The sequence below is a fragment of the Eumetopias jubatus genome, unplaced genomic scaffold, assembly GCF_037043125.1.
Source record: "Eumetopias jubatus isolate StellerSeaLion01/CBP00866 unplaced genomic scaffold, mEumJub1_p1.0 scaffold_1, whole genome shotgun sequence".
Classification (NCBI taxonomy): Eukaryota; Metazoa; Chordata; class Mammalia; order Carnivora; family Otariidae; genus Eumetopias; species Eumetopias jubatus.
In genome coordinates, this window is record NW_028274807.1 from 129,764,036 (window position 1) to 129,788,553 (window position 24,518).

General features: G+C 42.5%; 2 protein-coding genes across 7 annotated transcripts in view; one reads left to right on the forward strand and one right to left on the reverse strand.

The window, feature by feature from the left end:
• The window catches only part of METTL6 (methyltransferase 6, tRNA N3-cytidine), a 36,581-nt gene extending 20,432 nt beyond the window's left edge, over positions 1–16,149 (reverse strand). For 2 of the 5 annotated variants that reach the window (XR_015768877.1, XR_003608447.2), the window contains exons 1-6: positions 16,008–16,149; positions 14,714–15,087; positions 13,878–14,009; positions 10,234–10,404; positions 3,983–4,124; positions 1,620–2,550 (exon numbers count right to left, since the gene is read on the reverse strand). Coding sequence is in view for 1 of the 5 variants with exons in the window: in XM_028099267.2 (XP_027955068.1) it covers positions 2,384–2,550; positions 3,983–4,124; positions 10,234–10,404; positions 13,878–14,009; positions 14,714–14,938 (837 nt within the window). In the remaining 4 variants the exon portion in view is untranslated. Of the gene's footprint in view, positions 1–112; positions 2,551–3,982; positions 4,125–10,233; positions 10,405–13,877; positions 14,010–14,713; positions 15,088–15,991 lie in introns of those variants that run through there. The other 3 variants (XR_015768878.1, XR_015768879.1, XM_028099267.2) reach the window with 3 other exon arrangements.
• Positions 16,150–16,317: 168 nt separating this feature from the next.
• The window catches only part of EAF1 (ELL associated factor 1), a 56,536-nt gene continuing 48,335 nt past the window's right edge, over positions 16,318–24,518 (forward strand). For both annotated transcript variants that reach the window (XM_088026267.1, XM_028099082.2), the window contains exons 1-5: positions 16,318–16,506; positions 18,411–18,505; positions 20,354–20,490; positions 22,351–22,541; positions 24,253–24,486. In XM_088026267.1, coding sequence (XP_087882393.1) covers positions 16,404–16,506; positions 18,411–18,505; positions 20,354–20,490; positions 22,351–22,541; positions 24,253–24,486 — 760 coding nt within the window. In that variant the 5' untranslated portion in view covers positions 16,318–16,403. The remainder of the gene's footprint in view (positions 16,507–18,410; positions 18,506–20,353; positions 20,491–22,350; positions 22,542–24,252; positions 24,487–24,518) is intronic.

Here is a 24,518-nt window from a genome sequence, read left to right on the forward strand (position 1 = left end):
CCTACCCACACTGTCCTCCCTCCCTAACCCTGTACTCCAGCCAGAGCAATCCCACAGTACCCTGTTTCCAGTGGGTACTTAGCAAATACTATCTAATGAAATGCCACACATGTGAGGGCAGAAAAGCGAAAAGTAACTAATTTTATTTTTAGTGGAATATTTGGTTTCAGAGGCAGAGGCTATTTAAGTTTATATTAAATATTGGCTCCCCAACAGCAAACATGATCCCGTTTCACTCTCTTGGTGCACATGATTTATTTCACAATTTTCCCTTCCTTGCTTGACTACTGTGAAATAGGAAACCAAATGCTGTCAAAGATAACTATGAATAATAGTGTGAGGCAAACAAGTATCCAGGCTGCAGTCCCTTCTTTTGCTTTGCCTTAATCCCTAGCAACAGTAAAAATGAATCCACAGAACCATTCAGGGATGAGAGAGGGGTGGGGGCCTTGCAGACACGTTCAGAGCCTACTGCCTAAAATGTTGCCCAAATTCAGTTGAAAGCAAACTCCCTTCAGTAGGTAAAGTAGATTGAATGCTGGATAAAAGAATCCTTACTTCTTATTTCCACAGCGAGGCCAAAATTGATCTTACGAGATTAAGCTGACCTAGAAAACACATTTGTAAGCATTTTCCTTCCTTTTCAACAACAATAAAAATGGACATGCTAGAACCATGATTAAAATGAGAACAAAGGCCAATGCGATTATTGAGTATTTAGCACCACCTTGCGGCAGCACATCCAAATCCCAGGCCCTTTTGAGGACCCCAAGATTAAAAACGACAGCCTTCTGGAAGAAGAATTAGGATTTAATAATGGGAGAGATCATTTTCATGGGGAATACAAACTAATAGAAATAACTAGCACGTGGCTGGCACTTTTTAGTAAACAAAGCACTCCCAAGTGAATGATCTCATTTAGCACCAGCAGCAACCCTGTAGGTCACAGGGGCTCAGCCTTAAGAGATGGGTAAGCTGAGGCTCTGAAAAGCTGGTCACTGGTGGGGGGCATAGTCCTGCACTTGAACCCAGTTTTCCAAACTCCAAATCACGTGATACAACTTTATTAGCACTTCTGTATGTAGTATATACCAAAAACTCAAAAAGAGATACCTCGTACTATATGGTATAGGATATATATTGTATAGTATAATATGTATGCTAGACATAATATATATACCTGACTATATAATATTATGGCACTTAAACTATTTTCTATAATACTGTTAACTAGTACTCACTGCCTTTCTGGAGCTGCTTTCTGTCTGTGAAGACAAGGCAACATTGGTGGACTCTTTGTAGTCTATGATTTAACAAATGTTCAAATTTTGCTACTAAACTGTAGCTTTGCTTCCCTGGGTCCCTGGGCACCCAACCCGTGGAAATCCCTGCTGCTCTACTGTCTTAACCTGGGGTGCAATAATAGAGGTCTGCCTGGGGAGAATCAACAGGGGGACACAGAGGCAGTGGGACTGAAGCCTTGTTTTTATTATGCTTAGCCTTATTTTTGTTTCTTAATCCAATCCATTGGCTCAAGGCTAAAACTCTGATGGACTACGTCACATCATTAAGTAGACTTTACAACAAACGTATTTTAAAGTGGGTCACTGAGAGGTTACCTTGCGCAACGTCAATGTCCAAGGTGGGTAGTATGTCATTACGCCAACCTTAAATTTTCCAAGTGAAAACTCTGCGGCCCTTCCTTTATGGGGCCGGACTGTCCTTGATGGGGATGGTCCATCCACTGCATTCCTGGAGAAACTGCCTCGGGTAGATGGGGAGGACAGGTGATGGCGTTCCCCTCTCTCCACACACTGAGGCAGTGTGGCCAGGTCCTGGCTCAGTTAGAGAGGGTCTCAGGAATTAGGCAGGGCGCCATGGTGGGCTCTTGAGTCATAGCAAAAGCTGTATTTGTGAAACACTGGTCTTGAAGAGGCACATAAATGAACGGAAGCAGAGAGAAATGGGCAAATGAGAGACACTAGAAAGAGAACAATCCTTCAGGCTAAAAATACATTTGGATGTGTTATTTTAGTCTATTTGGCCTCATTTTCCCACAGGATTGCCTGACATGCTGCCTGGAGGTACATTTACTGAGTCATGGCACATTTACCGATGGCAAGGATCTCTTTTAGTGCTTATGCTTTCCCCTTCGTGGAATTTTAGTCAGACAGCATGGCTACCTTACATTATACCGTAAAACTTCACTTTTCAGGCCTTGCAATTTTATTTGCATTTCCATAATACACACACAGACACTTGCTACTTTTTAATATAAAAATTACACGTCCTCATTATAAAAAAATATAAAAATATCCAAAATAAAGAGTGACTTTAAACTTCCCTCTTCGAGGGGAGGCACAAATGTCAACCTCGTGAAAGGTCAGGACTTGTGACTCAGAGTTGGGTTCTTAGGACACTTTCGGAATTTGCTTTGAAGGAAAACTCTTGGCACACACAGGCCTTCTTTTTTGTTCACCGTCTCACGAAACACATACTCATTCACCACTTCTTCATAACCTGTGTCCGCAAAGAGCCGAGCCAGGAATTCTGTAAGGCAAGCAGATCAACAATGCTCACGGTCTCGATGATACTACCACATGGGCTCTGCAGTGGTAAACAGGAGGGCAGGGGTGCCGGAAGGGATTTTTTTTTTTTAATGTAACAAAAATTCCGCTGCTAAAATTAATAGATTTTTGTTTTGGAAAGTAACACACTCCTACTTCTCTTCTTATTCCCAAATAGAAACTTCCAACTAAATAATTTAATCAGAAAAGTTTAAGGACAACCTGGAGTGCGGCCACCTTACCCCCTTATTGTAAGTCCCCAAATACAAAGTCCAAGTAAAAAGAAACACAATTCCAAACTGGCTATATTCATACAAAGTCTTCATGTGTTCGATGTGTTTACATTAAACACCTCATCTATCTGAACATGATGGAGGAACATCTGTGACCAGAGTGGGGAAACCCATTACTTTTGGGTGATATACCCTAAGGAAAATTTAACCCCAATAATCCATCTCTACATGTTAAATGAAACAAATAGAATGGCTATGCGGCGAAAATACTCTTATTAGTAAGAGCATTACTCTGCAGAATGTGCTCCGAAGCACTCTGCAGACATCACTGCATCTTCTCAATTATTTACAATTGGTTGACTCAGATTTCATCAATCAGAAACATTAAAACAAATTTTTACTTTTCACCTGACATTTCTATGACTTTGCAGTTTTAATGCTAATCACTCATTTTTTATTTCATTCTAAACCCAAAAGAATATTTCAAGACATGGAAATGTCTGTGAAAATAGTTTAAGAAGATAATTATTTTATGGTCCAAATTACTAGGTAGGCTTAAAATTATTTTCGTGTAAGACCAAAATAATGATCAGTGTTTGGATGTTTTTATCAAAATGACTTTTGAAAGACCCCTTTATAGCAAATTTGTGTACTTAACACCTTTACAAAGGTTTCTTGCCTTTGTGACCTGGGAAGGTAATCTCCAGGCAATATATAGTCCTACGTGTGTGTGTGTGTGTTTACTTACTTTTTTTAAGTAATCTCTACATGCAACATGGGGCTTGAACTCATGACCCTGAGATCAAGAGTTGCATGCTCTTCCAACTGAGCCAGCCAGCTTGCCCCTGCTCTACCTGTTTTGTGACTGAAGTGACGATCCCGCTTTGCCCTCCCCCTTTTCCAGCACGGTTCCTGGCAGGGTATACATGTGGCATGCCAGAGCCTGTCCATTAACCCAGGCTCGCTGACAAGACATTGTCACCAGAGGAGGCCTGTGAGCTCAGCATGGTCAGAGCTGTGTCCCTGTCATCCCAGGTGCTGGGTGAGTGGTGTGCCCCAGAGATGGTTCCAGCCAGGACCTTGTGCATGTGCCCTCTGTGTTGCTGCCCCCACCCCCAACCAGTACCACAGTGATAATGCAAGCAAGTAAACAGAAATAAAAGCAAATTTCATTAACCTTACCATCAGTAAAAAAATATGATCTGGTTCCATCTTGTCTAGCGTAAAAATTTTCTCCAAGTTTGCTGCCAGCTTTAAACCTAAGCATGGCATGATCATACAGCCCATAGTCACGAAACAAGACGCTTTTGCCTGGTTTCAATACCTATGAAACAAAAGCAGGTGGCACTTATATTGACGGCTCAAATAAAACTTACTCAAAATAAAATCTGATTGATTTAGGGATCAAAATAACTTACATTAGTGAGAAGTATGAAAAGAACCAGACTGAACCACCCATAGTTTGAGGGAAAAAGGGCCTCCTGATCAAAGGTATAGCAACACCTACAGGACCCCATACATCGGAGGGATATTTCTCGAGCACTTACAAGGTCCAGTGTCATACAATTAAAATGCTACTGACACTAAATGAAACAGTCTTATCTTCTTTAAAGCATGTTCTCCCAACATTTTATTAGCCATCTCCTAGTATATGACCTGGCAAACTGTCTCTTTAAAAAAATACGTCATTTTGTCTTCTTACTGATTCTGGCTGGCTCTCCGCATTCTGAGTCTCAGCGCAGGGTTCACTGTGCTACAGTTCTGCACAGCTTGCCCACCATGCTAATAACAGCTGAGAGCACGCTGCAGTTTCTCAGACAGGAGGGAGGAAGGAGTGATGATAAGCCTCATGTGAGATAAGGAAACTATGTAAGTGATTTGTCCACGATTCATACACTGGCCACTAAGTGGGGGTGTCAAGACTCATATTTGGGTCAAAGGGCAGCATATTGTAGAATCAGAGACATCTGTTCGCCCTGAACCTGGATGAGGGTGGGGGAAGGGGGAGGTGTTATTCTAATTCTATTCACATTACTGGCAAGAAAGAGAGGCTGGGGGGTGGTGGTAACTGAGTATTCTTCCCTTGTGCTGTGCTTCTTGGTAGAAGATCCTCAGGCCAGTGCAGTGGTGTAGGGAAGGGCATCAGCGGCAGGCCCAACTGGGAGTCCCTCACTAAAGCCTTTCGGAGATAGGTGTCACAGGTTAGGGTCTCAAAAAACTGGGAGGTGGCATCAGCAGGGTGTGGGTATAAACGGCTCTATCTTACAAAGCAAACAGCATATGCTTTTCAGAATAAAAAGTCACACTGTGACATTCACTTTTTATGTGAGAATTCTTTCAAACTGCATTAACACTACCAAGTAAGAGTGGACTTTACAGAATCTTATTCTGATTCATCAACATCAGTAAGATGATTTTTAAGACATGACATATACTATTACAATAGATTTCTGATGCAGTTTGACATACTTCCTCTTCTGAATAGAGTATGAAAGATCGTCCCTAATACTTCCAAGTGTGCCGCAGATTTTCTCATTTAGTAAATTCTATCAATACAAGCATGCATTTTAAATATTGTCCGTAAAGAGCCTCCTGGATGAATACATCCTACCTTAGCTTAGTCTGAAATGCTAAGTTTTAAAAAATGTGAATAATTGCCAAGAAAATTCTGAAAAATTTAATTTATATGAAAAAGACTTATTCCTTATTATAGAAGGAAGGGCTACTTGGCACAGCAGAAAGAACACTCACTCAGGAATTTGGAAATCTTGATTCATATCCCAGTTCTTCCATAACTAGTTGAATGACCTTGAACAAGTAATTTCACCCCTATGTTTTCTCGTCTGTAAAACAGTAAGTTCGATACTAATGCCTCCTTTGATCCTGGCACTGTATAGCTAACCAGGCATTTCCCACCGTTATTTTCTTTCATTCTCCAAACAACTCTGAGTAGTAGGGTAGGATAGGTCTATTATACCCATTTTACAGCAAGTAAGGCTCAGAGTAAAAGTGACTTGCCTGAGGTTTCAAGGCAAGTTGGTGGCATTGGTAGACAAATAGCCAGGTCGTCTGGTGACAAATTTTGTCTATTTTTACTTGATTATTCTACTCCAAAAATGAGGGAATTCAACTTTAAGGTTGTCTTTCAGTTTAAACTTACGTAGTTTAAAAAATTCTCTGCTGTTAACATTTCTACAGTAATTACATCTACCTTACAAGAGTTTATTACTGTGGTTGTTCACACAAGGCTTCGAGCTGCCCAAAGGGTGTCTTATTATTGTCAGAGGCTGAGAGATCCCTCCTCCTTCTGGTAATTTCCTGATGAAGCACATGATTTCAAATCAACGAGCCAGTCACTATGTATGAGGCAGAGAGCCGGCAATCCACTACTGCTGTGAACTCATTCCAGATCAGCAGAAAGATTTCTATTAGGGGGTAAAAATAGAAAGGATTGCTAAAATGGAATCTGTTACTCAAGAAAGGTTAGAACGGGGGTTGGGGGCCAAGTGTGGACTGAGACAGCTCAACTCAATTAAAACAATACATATAACATTTCATTACTATTAAAATACAGATAGTATAGTGTATGTTTCCATTTAAATCAAGAACAGGCATATCCTCATCAATACTTGGCTTTGTCAGACTTCCTAATTTTGGTAATCTAACGGTGTCTTACTGGGGTTTTATTTTACACTTGCTGGGTTATCTTTTCATATGTGTGTTCTCTTCAGTAAAACAACTACTGAAGTCTGCCATTCTTCTATCAATTTGCTTGTCTTTCTTACACAGGAATTCCTCACATATTCAGGTCTATAGACTTCAAATTACTTTCCCCAAGTGGTTTTTAAATTCCTTTGTATTATATTGTCTTTTGAAGAACAGAAACTCCTACTTTTATTACAATCATGTTTATGCTTAGAATGCTTTGTCTTGGGAAAATTTTCCCCACTCGGAGGTGATAAAGATTCTTTCCTGTATTTTCTTCTGAAAGGCTTAAACTTTTATCGTTTCCATTTAATTCTTTAATTCACCTGAGAATGATTTTTGGTTTTTTTTTTTGGTTTGTTTTTTTTTTAAAGATTTTATTTATTTCTTTGACAGAGAGACAGCGAGAGAGGGAACACAAGCAGGGGAGTGGGAGAGGGAGAAGCAGGCTTCCCGCTGAGCAAGGAGCCCAATGCGGGGCTCGATCCCAGGACCCTGGGACCATGACCTGAGCCGAAGGCAGACGCTTAACGACTGAGCCACCTAGGCGCCCTGTGAGAATGATTTTTGTAGAGGATGTGAGGAGGATAATTCCACTCTCTTCTGCATGAACACTCTGGTCCTAGCAGCGCTCACTCAACAGTCCTCCTTTTCCCAGTGATTGTCATTGTCACCTCCATCATATAGCAGATTTCCATTTATGCATGGATAGATTTTTAAGCTATCACATTCAATTTGTCTGTCCCACAGAATAGCATGCTGCCTTAATCACTGCAGCAGTAAGTCCTTATGTCTGGTAGGGTATACATTTCTCCCATGTCATTCTTCTTCAGGAGTGTTCTGACCCTTTGCTCTTTCCTGTGAACTTAGAATCAGCTTGTCAATTTCCTCAGGGACAAAACAAAACAAAACACCCTACCAAAAAACCCTGAAACAAACAAAAAAATAAATGAAACATGTAATATTAAATGGAAAAGCAAAATTACACAATGCATGTTACTCTTTTTTAGGTGTCTAGTTCAGTGACATTACATTCATCTTATACTTTTTTAATCTTTTAATATTTTCTAATTAGACAATTACATTATATGTAAATAATGAGTTTTGTCTCTAATCCTTATTTTTTCCCCATCTTTTTTTTTTTTCTTGTCTTTTTGAGCTGATTAGGACCTCCAGTGTAATGCTGAAAAGAAGTAATGACAGTAGGAACTCTCACTCCCGTGAAGTTCTAGATACTCCTTATTCTGTCCCTGTCTCTTACTTCTCCCCAATCCCTGAAACCCTTCATCAGTGAAATCACTGTTATCCACCTCTTTTGAATGTTCCTTCAGATTCTTGTGCTAACAGACTGTCCCCTGAGGACACTATTTTCCCCGAAACCTCTCAAGTCAGGGCTGTGTTTTCTCTACTCACCCTTGTACCACTGGACTTGGACATGACGTTGGTGTCCTCCATGCTTCTCACTGCTACTTTCTCGTGTACTCTCTCTCCTCCCTAAACCCCCTGGCCCTGAATCTCTTGTCATCAGATTATACCATCTGCTATCCCTTAATGTTACTGTCGTCTACTAGTTCCAGGGTCGTATCCCTGTTTCATGATTGACTGTATCCTCTGGTTTATTCTCCTGTCCTCAATACTACTCCATTCTTAGTTCTGATGAGCAATTTCAATATACGCAGATTGTCCTTCCAAATATGCTGGCCTCTTAATGACTTGAGCTTCTCTCTTCCTAGATCTTGTCCTCCTCCCTCCTAGACCACTCACTCCCACGGTAATGTCCTCAAGTCTTGTCAAGAGCAAAAAGTATAACCTCTCCAGTCTCTCAATGTTATACAAGCCACCCTGGCCAACCCCAAAACCATCTTTCCAGCTCTCTCTCTAGTTGCCCATCTTTAATCATCCTTTGCCCTCACCTGGACCTTCAAATCAGGTGATCCTACCTTTTCTTCCCTGATGCCCTCTCCTCCCTCTTCACCCAGCTTCAGGTCTGTGCCCATTTGTGGGGACATGCTGGGTTCTCATCTGCTCAGATACCATGGGCAGGGAAAGGGGAAGTAAGGCGAAAAAAACCTTACAAAACCTCACAGAGAGCTGAAACCAACGTAGCAATATCTGAATTTCTTAAAAAACATTTAAAACATCTACTTTTTCAACCTGCTGACTGCTCTTTTCTCCCTTTACAAAGCAGACTGACTGAAGCCCCCGACTCACGAAGCAGGTGAGGCTTACAGGCTTTCTAGGCTGTGTGCCCTTGTGCTTTAGTGGCCCCCAGGTGAGCTGCGTGCTTACCATGGGTCACCTGTGTTGGTTCCCAAACTTGCTTATGCCAGTTGTACTGAGATTTAGAATTATATACGAGTACCTAAACAATGCAATATGCAAAAAACGAGCATTTTGTTTCCTATGAAAAGTACATTCAATACTTTTGGAAAGACTTGATAAAGAAGCACTGAACAAACTGCATCTAATTAGGTGTGGGAGAAGCAAGGAGAAGTCTGCGTAAAAATATAAAAGAATCTGCCCTCACATTACCTTCCAATTGTTTTTAAGTCTTCGCTCCATTTTTAAGATTTTTATTTATTTATTTATTTATTTATTTATTTGAGAGAGAGAGAGAGCATAAGCAGGGGGAGGGGCAGGGGGAGAAGCAGACTCTCTGCTGAGCTGGGAGCCCAACTTGGGGCTCAATCCCAGGACCCAGGGATCACAACCTGAGGCAAAGGCAGACGCTTAACCAACTGAGCCACCCAGGCACCCTTCACTCTGCTTTCAAGAAACCAAAACTCTACTATATGTGTGGTTTACATAAGAAAGATGATAAACAGCCCCCTACTCAAAGAAAAGGCTGTGGCTCTATATCAAAAGAGTAACAAATGAATATTAATATATTTTAAGTTATAATAAAATGTTTAAGGGAAGAATGTACCTTTTTTTTTTTTTACGATTTCTTTAGTTGATCTTTAAATGAATCAACACTGTTGCCATAGATGTAAGAGAAATTCTACTGTAGTTTACAAAGCAGCTTCATTCATGATCTCACCTGCAACTCCGAGAGACACCCCCATTTTACAGCCAAGGAAACTAAAGCCCAAGGAAGAAGGTGAGGTGATTTGTCTTGGGTCACATGACTTCAGAGTGTCGCTTTACTTCCTGAGTGCTACAGCAGCCTCCTGATGGCCAGTTTGGGTTGTCCCCATTCTAATAATGATAATAGTAACAACAATGGCTGACTTTTAAAAAGCCCTTACCATGTTCTAGGCATTATGCTAAGCACTTTATACATATTTCATATATTTCATGCAATCTAGTATCTCAATATTCTAAAGGTAATGAAACTGAGGCTCAGGGAGGTAAAGGAACTTGTTTAAGCAGGGAAGCCAGGTCTTGTCTCTAGGCACTCTGACGCCAGGTGCTTCTTGACCACCGAACCATACCCTCCCCTCACTTTACAGCAGGGACTATCTGCATGTTATTCCATGCATAGAGCCCAGATAATTGCAAAATCATCCTTGCTCCAAGGCAGGCCAAGGTCTGAAGAGCAGTGATGGCTACCAGACAGATCAGAATTTAGGGTGAATGTTTGATGTAGGAGAACCCCTTTCCATACACTGACTACAGGGCCTATACCTAGTGGGAATGAGGAGACTCTGCGAATCTAAACATGAGCCTCAGAGGGGAGGTAAGCAAAAAGATCAGGATGTCCAACCTCTCGGCTCCAAATCACTAACCTGGTAAATATTTTGTAAGACAAGGTGCATCTTATCAGGGTGAACGGCAGAGAGTACAAACACCAACATGACAACATCCACAGACTCTGGGGGCACATGTTCCAGAAGGTCATCTTTGGTGAGATCACACTGGAACACCTTGCATCTTTCTGTGTCATATAAAGGATTTTGCTAAAGAAGGGGGGGAAAAAAAGGAATTTTAATGCAACATCCATGTTGACACACATAGAAAAATAAGGCATCAAAAAGAGATCCAATGGAAAAAAATAAAAGGAGATCCTACTTCCACTTGTGCACTGCTGCACAAATATCAAAGATCACTTTATTACTGAGTAAAACTGAGTAATGAAGCATCTGTACACTAAAGCATGTAGTATTCAATATTGCTATGAGGAGCAAGATTTCATTTTAACAAATCATCTTTAACTGAGAAGAGAACACAAGCTATCACATATTCAGAGCTGAGCATTCTAGAAGTACGTATTTCTAAAGGAATGATAATTCAAAACTGACCTGGGCTTCCTTAATCCTCCTCTGAGTCACCCACTACAAGTCTAAATCCTCTGAGAGGTCCTTCCAAATCTACTCATGCAGATGCTCCCATAGTTCTTTGGGGCATATTTTCCCTTGAGGCAGCAAGCTAAGTAAACCTAACTTTTCTTTTCTTTTTTTTTCTGCCACAAGTGTTCCTGTACATGGTGGATGGTGGGTTTAAGAGCATTACAAGAAAATGTAATATGTAAGAGTATCATAAAGAAAGAGATCATAAAGTATAAATCATTATAAGAGCACCATAAAAAATATTAATCTTTTCTGTAGTGTAAATAAGGACTCAAACACAGATACAAAGGTACTGGATGGGAAGATTCAATATTGAAATGATGTCAATTCCACCTATAATTCCACTTCTAAATCCAGTGTGATCTCAACAGAATCCCAATGGATTTCTAAAAACTTGACAAGGCAAATTTTAATTCACCTGGAAGCAAAAATCTTTAGGAAGAGCCAAGTCAATTTTTAAATTGAAGAACAATGAAGGAGGAGGTACACTACTGACATCAAAACATATTACAAAATGTAGTACTAAAACAATGAGATTTGGGGCGCCTGGTGGCTCAGCCATTAAGCGTCTGCCTTTGTCCCAGGGTCCTGGGATCGAGCCCCGAATGGGGCTCCCTGCTCAGCGGGAAGCCTGCTTTTCCCTCTCCCACTCCCCCTGCTTGTGTTCCCTCTCTCACTGTGTCTCTCTCTGTCAAATAAATAATCTTAAAAATAAATAAATAAATAAAACAATGAGGTTTGAGAATGGGGACAAATAAATCACTGAGACAGAACAGAGTCCCCAAAACAGACCCCCTCTATATAGAGGAATTTAGTATTACATATGACAAACGACAGGTGACAAATATAGCAAAAAACGTAGATAATAAAGGTGACAATTGTCAGGGAAGAAAAATGAATTTCTTACTCAATTTATTGTGTTTGAACAACTAGTTCTATACTTGTGTTAAAGGATGACTGGTTACCCAGATGAATCAGAGGTCTTCTGGTTTCAGTTCAAAGATGTATAGAGGTATAAAAATGTAGCTCCCATCCTAATAACAAAAACGGTGGACAGAGAGCAAAGTAATGATTTTTTTGTGAACCTATCAAAGAACAGAGGCCAAAAAACCACCAGCTACTCCAAAATATGGAGACGGACAAGTGCCTTCCAGGAGAGACAGGACCTAGGCATTTGCTTACCTGAGGCAGAAGCCTCCAGGCTGGAAAGACAAAACTAGAAATTTGACAAATTGCTGGAGACTGAGTACAGATGTTATAGTGTGAAGCCCCTGGGGGCTGAATTAATAGGGGTATTCCCATCCTTTTGTGGATGTTTCCTCTAGGAACATCATGGGACTCTCACAGAGAGGATGGTGCTTCACCTTGGTGCTGGCCTTTCTCATCTCCTTTAAGGAAGAAAAGATTTAAAATGCAGGGGAAAGGTCATCAGGCCTATAGACTTAGGGTACTGGTGGAATACCACTGCCACTGGAGGAAAGAAACTACTCTGCTCAGACCTAGTTTTAATTTTTTTTTTTTTTTAGTACTCTCTACACCCAATGTGGGGCTCAAACTCACAACCCCAGGATCAGGAGCTGTATGCTCTTCTGACTGAGCCAGCCAGGTGCCCCAAACCTAGTCTTAATCTGAAGAGAGAATGGCCGCCAACACCAGAAAGGAGGACACCGGTACATACCTCCTGAGGGAGGGAAGGGAGAGAAAAGCTCTAGTCCTGGAGCAGCAGACATACTGTGAAGACCACACTCCTGAGACACGGGCCCACTATGCAGTCCAGAAACTGAGAATCAGAGCATTAGATAACAATCCCTTCTCCCACACCTTACCAGCAAGTGTCCAGTGCTAATAACCACAGTGGACTGCAGGTGGGAAAGCTGCAAGAGCGACGGTACAAAGAGAAGACACAAAGTCAAAAGGGGAGACATGAACCAAGTCACCAGAGGAGTCTGAAGTCTCTGGTGTCCATAAAAACAAACCTCACAGGTAACTACAGCAACAGATTTCAAACACTGCTCAACTCCTGTCTAGATTATTACAAATCCTTATTACCTCATTATCCACCGCCCTATATAACATATCTGGCTTTCAGCAAAAAACTACAAGGCATACCAAAAGGCAAAAAAAACAGTCTGAAGAGACATAGTAATCATCAGAACCAGACTCAAATATGACATAGATAGAGGAATTAAAAGTTTGGGCATTTAAAATAACTGATTAATACGTTAAAGACTCTAATGAAAAAGACAAAATTCAAGATCAGATAGGTAATTTCAGCAGAGAAACAGAAACTACAAAAAGAATCAACTACACATACTGAAAACCGGAAACATAGTAACAAAAATGAAGAATGCTTCTGAAACGCTCATCAAAGCTACAAGATGTAGTCCTTGACACCTGGGACTATTTGAGTAAATCTGAATCTGTAGTGGGTACTAATGACATTAGGGGATTACAGTTACTTTTGTTAGATATAATAATAAGTGTATTGCACTCATACAGCAAAAATCCTTATTTTTTTGAATATGTAGGAAGACATATTTAGGAGAAAAGTGTCATGACATCTATACTTTAAAATAGTTAAGCAGGAGCACCTCGGTGGCTCAGTCAGTTAGGTGTCCAACTCTTGATTTCAGCTCAGATCATGATCCAGGGTCACTGAGATCAAGCCCCTCGTAGTGCTCTGCACTCAGCACTGAGTCTGCTTAAGCTCTCTCTCCCTCTGTCCCTCCCCCACTGGTGTGGGCGTGTGCTCTCTCTCTAAATAAATAAATAAATAAGTAAAATCTTTAAAATAGTTCAGCAAAGAAGTAAGTCTATAAAAGCAAATGTGGTGAAATGCTGGCAATCAGTAAATCTGGGTGTAAGTATCTAGGTGTCATTTTGATAATTCTTTCTACTTTTCTGAATAAAGCTATGTTTTGGTGGGTACTATATTTGTATATAAACAGGAAAAACACATTCATGGTGATCACAGCTGGTTAGCTTCAAAGAGAGGACAGGAATTAGGCAAATGGGTAGAGAGCGCAGGTCCAAGAAATCTAAGAAAATAGCAACACAACAGAAAACATGGATGGAGCACCAACCTTGACATATTCAACTGCTCTTGGAGAAAAATCACAGGCGTAGGCAAAGATATTCAGATCTTCTAACAGTGGGAATAAACAGTTCCCGACACCGCAGCCAGCTTCAAGTATAGTCAATTTTTGATCTTCAAACTGAGGAAAGAGAACCCAAAATCATAGTATGCTACATCTGCATCACAGAGAAACAAACTACGTCTTAGAACACGAGAGACAAGGTCTCTGCCCCCAGGAAGCCGACAATAAATAAGTGAACTGATAACCTAAAGCTAACATTGACACCTCATTTGTCCAACATTGGGTAGTTTGGTATGGTGAAAATACAGCCGAACAGCTAACAGAACAGGCTCTGGGACTAAACTGCTTGCACTCAAATCTCTCCCTTCACCCATGTTCTATCACTGGACAAATCACTTAGACAGCTTTGTGCCTCACTTCCACCAGTAAGTGGGGATAATCATGATGCCTACCTCAACAGTGTTATAAGGCTTTAAGTTACAGAACACATGTAAAGTTCTAGAAAAGGGCCATGGTAAAGTGTTAATCATCTTTATTATGAAGCTGCATCTGTCACTGAAGTCACCCAGTATGAAATTAATATTTACGACTTTCAGACTGGCTTTGAGAAATAAAAAAAAAGTCTACTAAAGCTCTCTTTCCTATGGATTATATAACCCAGGAACTAGCAAACTGCCTACAACCAGTGTATGTCTAAGGAACAAAGCATTTTGACAGGCTTCGTAAATTTTCTACCTCACATTCCCCACAGCAATGCAATAAACACTCCTCTTCACATTTTAAATGAAAAACAACTCAAATAAGGTGCAGTATTAGTTTACCTCTCTACATGATCTGAGCTCTTCAAATTCTCTGGTGGTCCAGTGTCTATCTTTGAAGAAGTTAGTACTATTTCTTTTGTAAAAAAGGTCCCAGTTCTTCTGAGCCTCTTTTTCCAGTTTTTGCTGCTTAAAATCAGACACCAAAGCTTGATCTCTTTTCAGTTTCTCCTCTTCTTCAGAGCTGAGAATCCTTGCCTGCAGCCCTTTCCTTTGCAAAGAAGCCATTTCCTAAATTGATGGTAATATATTTAACACTGCTGAAGATAATCCATCCCTGAATAACCTGAGGAATCCAAGCTGATACTGCAGACAGAGGCAGGGTTTTTCAGGTGTGGTTTCTCAGGCTGGGTTCAAGCCCCAGGCAGCACTGGACGCTTTTGCAGGAAAAAAGAGGAGATTCTGGTTAGTAGTTCTAGAACAGTTGGGTTTTTTTTTTTTTAAGATTTTATTTATTTATTTGATAGAGTGGGGGTGGGGGCGGGAAGTGGTCAGAGGGAGAAGCAGGCTCCCTGACGCCAGACATGGGACTCCATCCTGGAACTCCAGGATCGTGACGCAAGCCGAAGGCAGTCGCTTAACCAAATGAGCCACCCAGGCGCCCTAGAACAGTTTTTAAGACGCTGGGTTAGTGGTTCTAGAACAGTTCTTTCACAAAACAGTTCAATTCACCATTTACTAGACGCTGACTCTACACAAAACCCGGCCCACTACACAAGAGGTCGGTCACAAAGACCAAGACATAGTCCCTACCTTCAGAAGGCTTGCTTACATTCAGTGGCCAGCACTCTCACGCACCAAACTCTAGTTCAAACCAGAACAAGTCAACTATTATATCGGTTTAGTTCAGAAAAAGGACGCGCCCAAGAATTGACTGAGAAAACACATCAATTTTCAGGGCCTGTGAAAGGGGCGACTTATGACAATCACGAGAACTCCTTGAACTGGCGATGGGTGGTCAAGTGGAGTCATCGTTTCCCAAGGATCAGAGACTCACTTTGAGGGGGGAGAGATTAGGAGCTAAGCCCTGCGGCCCGAGTCTCTGATCGCACTCGCAAGAAGCTGTCTCACGAACCAGAAGGGGCGTCTCATTCCAGGGGCTGAGGCTCTTGCTTCTCCATTAACGCGTGAAGGAGAAGAGGCTAATGACGCGCAGGGCAGGAGCCGTCGCGCTCAGGGCGCTCGGGAGAAACTAGGCGCCCCGGCCGCCAGGGTCTGCGGAGAGCCGGCCATACTGGCTCTCGGGCCCCTGTTCATCTAGTTCGCCGCGCTCGGGCTCACCGTCATCAGTTCTTACATTCACCTGGACGGGTAGGGCCGGACGCACTCAACCCTCAGCCCGGCCCCGGCCTCGGAAGCCGAGTCGGAGAGCCGCCGCGCGGGGACACACTCGCCTCGAGGACCTCTCCCGGCGGAATCCTTTGCCATAGCACCGCCCCCGCCATTTCCGCCACGAACTGAGAGGTCCCTCCCCGACGCCGGAAGTCCCGGGGCCCTGCTTCCGCGCAGTCCTCCCCAACCCCGCCGCGGAGAAGAGGATCTGCTTCCGGCCCCGGGTGGCCGCCGGCTGGGCTCGCGGTGCGCTCCGGAGCGCTGTCCAGGGAGCGTCGTTACCCCGGACGCTGGCGCGGGAAGCCGGGGCCGCGGCCGCGCCAGGAGAGTGCTGGTCCGGGCGCGAGGCTCGTGCGGGGCCATGAACGGGACCGCGAACCCGCTGCTGGACCGCGAGGAGCATTGCTTGCGGCTCGGGGAGAGCTTCGAGAAGCGGCCACGGGCCTCTTTCCACACCATTCGCTGTAAGCCAGAGCTTCCCTCTGTTCCCTTCGGCCGCTGCGCCCTCCTCTTGCCAGCCCGACTCCTTCCTCTTCCCGCGGCCCTCCAAAGCCCAGGAACCCCTGCCTACGTCAGCTCCCTTCTCTCTTACCCCAAGATCCTCCCGGGACCTCGATCTCCGCCTCCCCCCCCCACCTTCCAGCTCACTCCCAAACCAAACCTTTCGCCACTCCCAACTATTCTTCTGTCTTGTGATCCCACATACTTCTTCCGAAGGCTCTTGGCCCCTTTCTTTTTCGTCCGCCCACCCAGCCCTTCCTCATGCGAAACTTACCCCTCTTTATTACCGAAAGGCTGTGACCCCACGTCAGACTCCAGTTCTCCGTCTAATCCATCCCCCTTTCTGACGACCCTACAGGGTCCTCCACGTTTGAAGGACTCTTCCCGTTTGCTCAGGAGTCTCATCGACTCCCTCCTCTTCTCCCCTGTCTTCCTTAGTCTTCTTTCCTCGTTCGTCTTTGTTGTGGTCACCCTGAGTTTGCGCTGCATCCCCTCGGCAGCCAAAGAATCCTCATCCTCTGTGCGTTCCATCAGTCTTACCCCTCCGGCTTTCCGTGCCTCGTTTGACTCTGCTGTCTTTTGAGGTCACCTGTACAACCCAGACTTTAACTCAGTCCCAAGTCTCATGTGCGTGAAGAATAAAATTAGAATTCGTGAGCCTGGAATAAGTTAAAGCTTGAGCTATGTTTGGAAGCAGAGGAGAGGAGGCATAATGGCCAAATAGTCATTATGCTGGACCTTCCTTTTCTACGTGATTACAGACTCTGTTGAGGGAGGGCACGTCCACTCTATGTCCTGGGTAAAGTTTTGGCTGTTCAGAATGGGCTGACTGAACATCCCTGTGTGATTCACAAGCTCCTGGTTTCCCGTCTTGGTAGTACTAATGCTGGTTGAGACTTGTTTTTGTCGAAGGAGCTAATAAATGTGACTCAACACATTGGAAGAGGGCGTGTTAGATAATGAAGTTCCATCTTTCTGTTGTCACTTGCCATACCATTACTATGTCTCCTACTGAGAGCAGATTGGCTCTTTCAGGGGGAGGATATTGGGAATTTGATAAGAGCATCATTTCCTGAGTAGTTTCCTAAGTTGATGGTTTCGTAGTGTGAAGGGCAGTGTGGAATTTGGGACGCTTCACATATGCACCTGACCTGCAGTTTGAGGCCAGCGTATGTCAGAATGGAGTAAGATGGCTGTTCATGTTGTACTTCAGCAGCAGTTGAGAGATAATGGGCAGGATTAACCTATGGAGGTACAGTTCAACCATCTGCTCTGTACTTTCACAAGAGTATTTTTGTTAAAGCTATGGAACTTGAGTGTGGCAAATCCTAATTTTGAGTTTCTGTGCAAAATGAAATCAGCTTATGTGGTACCATGGCCCTTCATGTTTCATATAGGGTTTAACAATCACAGAATCTTCTTAATATGCTCTGTTGCTTTTGATCCGGTCCACAAGAACCCTGATAAAACACCTTACGGATTATAAGGCATTAATTTTCATCTGTCACTTGGGAGAAGGGAGCATCTTTGCTTAATGAAATGGTATATGAGTTCTAGCTTTTTTATTCTTCAAAATAATCCAGTGGGGATGGGAGGAAAAGTATGTGGGAGGTATAGATAAAACAAGATTGTCCCTGAGTTGGTAATTATTGAGGTTGGGTGATAGTACACAGGGGCTCATTGTACTGTTCTCTTCGTTTTTGTATATGCAGGGTTTTCCACAATGAAATAGTTTTTTTTTTAATTCTAAATTTGTATTTTCCATTTATCTGGAGTAACAAAAAAATTTAAATTTTTAAATAAGAATGCCCAGGAGGCTTAGTATAAGTAACATGGTGGATAAATGCTCTTTTGCTTTTCCCTTTAGATGACTTTAAGCCAGCATCTATAGATACTTCTTGTGAAGGAGAGCTTCAGGTTGGCAAAGGAGATGAAGTCACAATTACACTGCCACATATCCCTGTAAGTTTATGCACTGTGGAATCGCAGTGAATCCTCATATTCTATTTATTGCCATTTGAATTTCCTACTGTTTAAAAACCTCTAGATTTCTAAAGTTCCAGCGTAAGGGAAAAAGGAATTGGGGGGGGTAGGTTGGAATTCATGCTTCCCAGGTGCTTGAGTAAAAATGATTCTTGGCCATTTTCCCCAAGCTCCCTTTTCTCCCGTTTGCTACAAAGTAGACAATGTTCTTATCTGGATACCTAGCCGCTCTTTTAGATCTGCATAGCTTTTTTTTTTTTTCCAAAGAGCAAAGCCCTAGATGAAGTGTTGATTTATAGTAACAGCTGTTTAGGAGTGTGGCACAGGCAAGGCATGAGTTAAGGCAGGCAGGAGCAGGATTGACATATTTTATCCATCTGGCAAAAGGTGAAGTGTAGGCTGAAAGTTTCAAGCAAGAACCAGAGGATCAGAGCAGTCAGCTAATTTAGAGATGAGGAACCCAGTTAAAAGCTAAATTGAGATCCCTTGCAGAGAGATATTTTTGAAGCTTTGCCCAAGGCAACACTGTAATCAGAAAGCTTAAAGGATCAAACAAAGCGCTCTTAATGAACATGTGTCATTGCATGTCACAGTCCTGTGCTGGAACATAATAAGGTCTTGGTAACCAGTGATAGAATGAAAAGGTTCTGGACAAGAAGCTTCACGTTGAGGAACAATTACTTGTCTGCCAGCTCCAACTGCTATTTCATTACTTGTTGCCTTTGGCAGGTTACATCATCTCCCTTTGGATCTTCATTTGCCAAATGTAAAATGAAGGGGTTAGATAAATGGTTTCTAAGTTCCCTTCCAACTCTTTAAGTTTTTACCCTATGAACAGGGAGTCAAAGAACCAAGCAGTTTTTGATTCTATACAAGGGATTAAATCCTATACTTGTCAAATACTAATTTTTATTTATTTATTTATGTCAAATATTAATTGAGCACCTACTGTGTGCTGGCCCATTACTAAGCACTGAGAATACAATCTTAAGCAACACAAGCATATTTCTTGCCCTTGGTCTGGAATTAAATAAATATAAAAAACAGCATTTTAGAAAATCAGGGAAGGCTTCTTTAAGGAAGTGACCTTTGAGCAGATTTGAAGGTTGAGTAATTGAACAAGAAGGGACAGGATGTTGCAGGCAGAAAGAAGCCTTGGTAAAGCCCTGCAAGAAAGAGCTTGAGAACCTGAGAGGCCAGCCACCTTCTGCTCTGGATTCCGCAGAGCCGAGGGCTGAGAGGTACAGGGTGAGGCAGAAGGGCCAGGTGTCTGGTTTAAAGATTTTATGCTTTGGTCTCAGAGCAGCAGGGTAGCAGTTGAAGGGCTTAGGCAGATGAAGTGGCATTGATGTACTTACTCTGAGCCAAGCAGAATAATGAGCTGCCCTTAGAGAATGCTGTGTTGGTTGCTTGGCCTGAGGGGAAGCCCTGGACTCTGAACTTACAAGGAAATACCGCGATCACTTACTGGTTTTACTTTCATAGTGAAAGTTCTACTCAGTATAATACTGAGTAATGGCTAATTATTTTTATCAGTTCACACCTTGCCATTATTTCTAAGGACTCAAAAAGGTACAGTAATTTTGCAAATTTGTGTTACCTTTCTCTATTACTGAGAAGCAGTTGCACAGTTACAGATTCTTGCTATATTATTTCCCCTTTCTTTTTGCGTAGGAAGCCAGAGGAATTAAAATAGAAATCTGTTTATTCTGTTCTATTTGAGTAGCTCTGATAAAAGATTTGATGAGATAGTTATTTGTAAGTTCAATTTTGATATTCATAACTGGTGTGTCTAGTTTGATTGTCTTCTACTTTTGTGGAATTTAGGGATCTACACCACCAATGACTGTGTTCAAGGGGAACAAACGACCTTATCAGAAAGACTGTGTACTTATCATTAATCACGACACTGGTGAATATGTGCTGGAGAAACTCAGTAGCAGCATTCAGGTCAAGAAAACAAGGTATGTGAATAAGCAGGTGCAGATTGATACAGGGTTTCTATATCTTTGCATTATCTATCTGTTTATTTTATGAGGAGGTGAGCATCTGCGTACTCAGTGTCCTATCGGTAATCTCAACAGCTCTACCTCTGTCTTCTTGACAAGTCAGTAAAATACCGCTTCCTCAAAGGCAATAAAAAGAAATAATGCTTTTAAGACCTGAAACATGGAAGCCACTGGGGAAGAGGATGTACTTTACAATTAAATCCATTTTATTAATCCCATGATTGCTGATATAATACCACCTAACGGAATAAGACTTAAACTCATAGGTTTGTAATTATGAAAGAATCATTGAGTGATATATATTCTTTATTAGATTGAAAACATTAATTTTTCACAAGATGCATTTGAGGTATTTAGACTACCAAAATAAAGTTTTGCCTATTTTTTTTTTAAATAGTGAGCTCTTTTAATACTTAATTCAGCAGGTATTACATGTCTAATATGAGGTCAATTAGATTTTAAAGTCAAAATTTATTCCATAAATAGAAGCAACCCAGTGGTTCTGTTTTTCACATTGTGATACAGCAATTATTTTAGTATAGTCATGAACTCTTAGAGTGTTACAGACTGATTAATGTTTTTCTGTTTATGCTTTCTCAAGCCATTTTTCTGTACTCATTCCACAAAAAATCAATGTAGCTACCGTTTATTGGGTTACCATGTGCTGAACACTGCCAAATGCTTTCATGCATTATCCTACCTAACTTGACACATAACTTTTAGAAAGGTGCTATTGTTATCCTTTAAAAAAAAGCGCACAGATGAAGAGACTGATTACTAGTGAGCTTGTGACTTCACTGGAGGCCAGCACCACAGCTGAGCCCTACCCTGGGGGTGCGCTTCCAAGTTCCTGCTCCTCTCCCGCCTGGGAGATATTTGTGTTAATTACCTCCCCGAACCAGTGAACCAGTGCCACCGTTACCCCAACAGCTGATGGTTGTGGGCGTGTCTCTCACCATTCAGTGTCATCTTTGGACTAGCAGCATTTTATCACTTGGATGCTTTTTTATTTTTTAATTTAATTTTATTTTTTAAAGCTTTTCTTCATTAGCAAGAGAGAGCACAAGCAGGGGGAGGAGCAGAGGGAGAGAGAAGCAGACTCCCCGCTGGCCCTGCTCCACCCCAGGACCCTGAGCCACCCAGGTGCCCTTTGGATGCTTTTTTAAAGTGCAGAATTTCAGGACGTGCTAAGTCAGAATCTGCATTTTAATGAGCTCCTCAGGTGATTTGTGTGCACAACAAAGTTGAAAAGCCCAAAGTTTGCTGGGCTAGTCCATTTATAAAAGGAATTGTTAATGAATAGAATGTTCTCAGTTTGGGGTGGAATGCTTTGCTTGTCTGCCCGCAAGAGCTGGCTCATGACAAGATGAGCAAGCAGTAATAGAGCGTGCAAAAATCTGCAAACTAGCCAGTATTTCAAGAGCTGGTTTTACTTAGTAACTCATACACTTGTGACTATAACTTTATATTGTACACAGGTCAAATAAATAACTCTGTGGTCTCCTAGTAAAAAGGGTTCTCGTAATCGCATTGTGTCCTGCATACTGGTTTTACCTGCTTGCTATAAAACGTAAGCTCCATGAGCACAGCAAGTCTGTTTCGTTCATCTCTGTATCTCTGGTGCAGAGTGAAGTACTGGAATGCAATAGGCAGGTGTTGAGTGAGTAGCTCATGTGATAAAATTACAAACATCAGTATTTTGAAGTAGTCTTTAAAGAGCACAGGGTGGTGCAGAGACCTGTGGGTACTTGGTCCCCTGAACAGATGTGAGAATTCTTTTTGCCTCTCCAGCTTAATGTCCACATCTCATTTCAGAGCCGAGGGGAGCAGTAAAATCCAAGCTCGAATGGAACAACAACCCACTCGTCCCCCACAGCCATCACAGCCACCACCTCCTCCACCACCTATGCCATTCCGAGCTCCAACAAAGCCTCCAGTTGGACCCAAAACTTCTCCCTTGAAAGATAACCCCTCACCTGAACCCCAGCTGGATGACATCAAAAGAGGTAGGCAGCATTTTCTGGAACACGGTAGCAGCTTGGAGTGGGATGTTGGTGTTTTTGTGGCGATCACATGACGGCACAGGCATTTTCTGCCGTTGAAAAACATTTCTGCAGAGTTCACCATTCCAGAGGTGATGCGGGTGGGGGCTGTTGCCATGTGCCTCATTGGACAGGGGGGCCCAGGAACAGTGACTGGAGTGGTGGCCATCTTTGCAGCTTTCTGCTTGGAGGCCCCGGATATTAAACAAGCATGACTGCCATCCAAAGGTCTATACGACACTCTTCTAAGGCTTTGGGAGAAGAGAATTCCAAGGCGTCGGGGTGAAAACCAGATGTGTCAATGTTAGTATAGTATCTAGGTCAGAAGAACATCTAAAATACCAGGACCAATATATCCAGGACCATATCCAGGACCAATGCTTTGTACTAACACAAAGCGTGTGAACACGAAAGTGCCATGGGGACCTGGAAATGGACACGGCCTAGAAAGACCTAGAGGTCTGATCAGGCTCTCTCCAATATAGACCCGAGGCCAGGATCACCTTGACTTTCTCCCCGTACAGTGAGGGGGTGGTTTTAGTTGTCCAGACTCTTAGAAAGTTATGAGGGTAAGTGTCGTATTTCAGATTTCTAAAGTTCTATGAAACAAAAGTAAATCTGTAACAGTGGTAGATAGGGAAAGATAAAGAGTTGTCCTTGGGAAATTTGCCTTTTCTACCTTATAGAAGTGTGCTCTTTTAGTAAACAGAATCATTCTCTGCACAGTGCACATTTGTTAAACCTCCTGTTTTTGTTTTCCTCATGGATATTCGAATGCTGTTTATTAAAGTTTTCACTTCAGTTGAACAGGAACTGGACCATGAGTGGTTAGTTATTGCCAGTTATGCTTAAAGGAACCATACTTGTTTAAAACCGCGTGGTATGTTTGGACAGGAAAATCTGGCATCTTAATGTATCCTCTGATGTATCCTTAATGTACTCAGTGACTTGGAAAGGTTAGGAAAACATGTTTTTCCTTCCCTGCTGTTCATCTGTAGAAAATGTAGTACCTGACAGGCGTGGCTGCCGGTGAGCTATAGAAAGAGGGCCGAGGAAGAATGTCATTTCCCCGTTTTCCTTCAGTTACCATGGTTCCCCCTGCCTGCCTCAGTTTCTCTGTGGGACAGGAAAGCTGAAAAGGACTCGGAGGCCGCCTGCTCTGGCCTTTCATTTTTGCCGTGTCTTGGAAAATTCATCGACTCCCACCTGGGTCTCACTGCTGGGTAGAGGTAGATCCAAAACAAGCATTCAGATCTTCCAGTGTCTAATCAAATATTTTTCAACCCCTTAGCATAATATTTCTCTTATTTGGTGTTTACTCCCATAATTCACAATCTTTTTTCTTTTCTTTTCCTTTCTTTTTTTTTTTTTTTTAAGTAGATAAGGCAGATAGACTCGATTCACTTCTTACACAGAACAGCCATTATCTAAACTGTTTTCCTTTTGGTTATTTGGGGTGAAGTTAATGTTTCTATTGTCTCTCTGAAGACAGAGTTTGATTTTGTTGGTTTTGGTTTTAGTCATTTTGTTTGTACGTTTTTAAGGAGTTAAGAAGCAGGAGTTTAAGTTATTCCTCATTGCTGTTGGTCCTGCCACTTCACTGTTTACAGCAGTTTCAGTGTGTGGCCCTGAGAGGGGCTGCTGTGCTCACCCCTGTCATGTCATTTTATCCCAGAGCTGCGAGCCGAAGTTGACATTATTGAGCAGATGAGCAGCAGCAGCGGGAGCAGTTCCTCAGAGTCGGAGAGCTCGTCAGGAAGTGACGAGGACAGCTCCAGCAGCGGCGCTGAGGACAACGGCCCGGCATCCCCCCCGCAGCCTGCACACCAGCAGCCCTACAGCAGCAGGCCGGCCGCTGCCAATGGAACCGGCCGGCCCCAGGGAAGCAACCAGCTCATGAACACGCTCAGTAAGTTTGCTCTCCCTTTCTGGCTCAGGCGG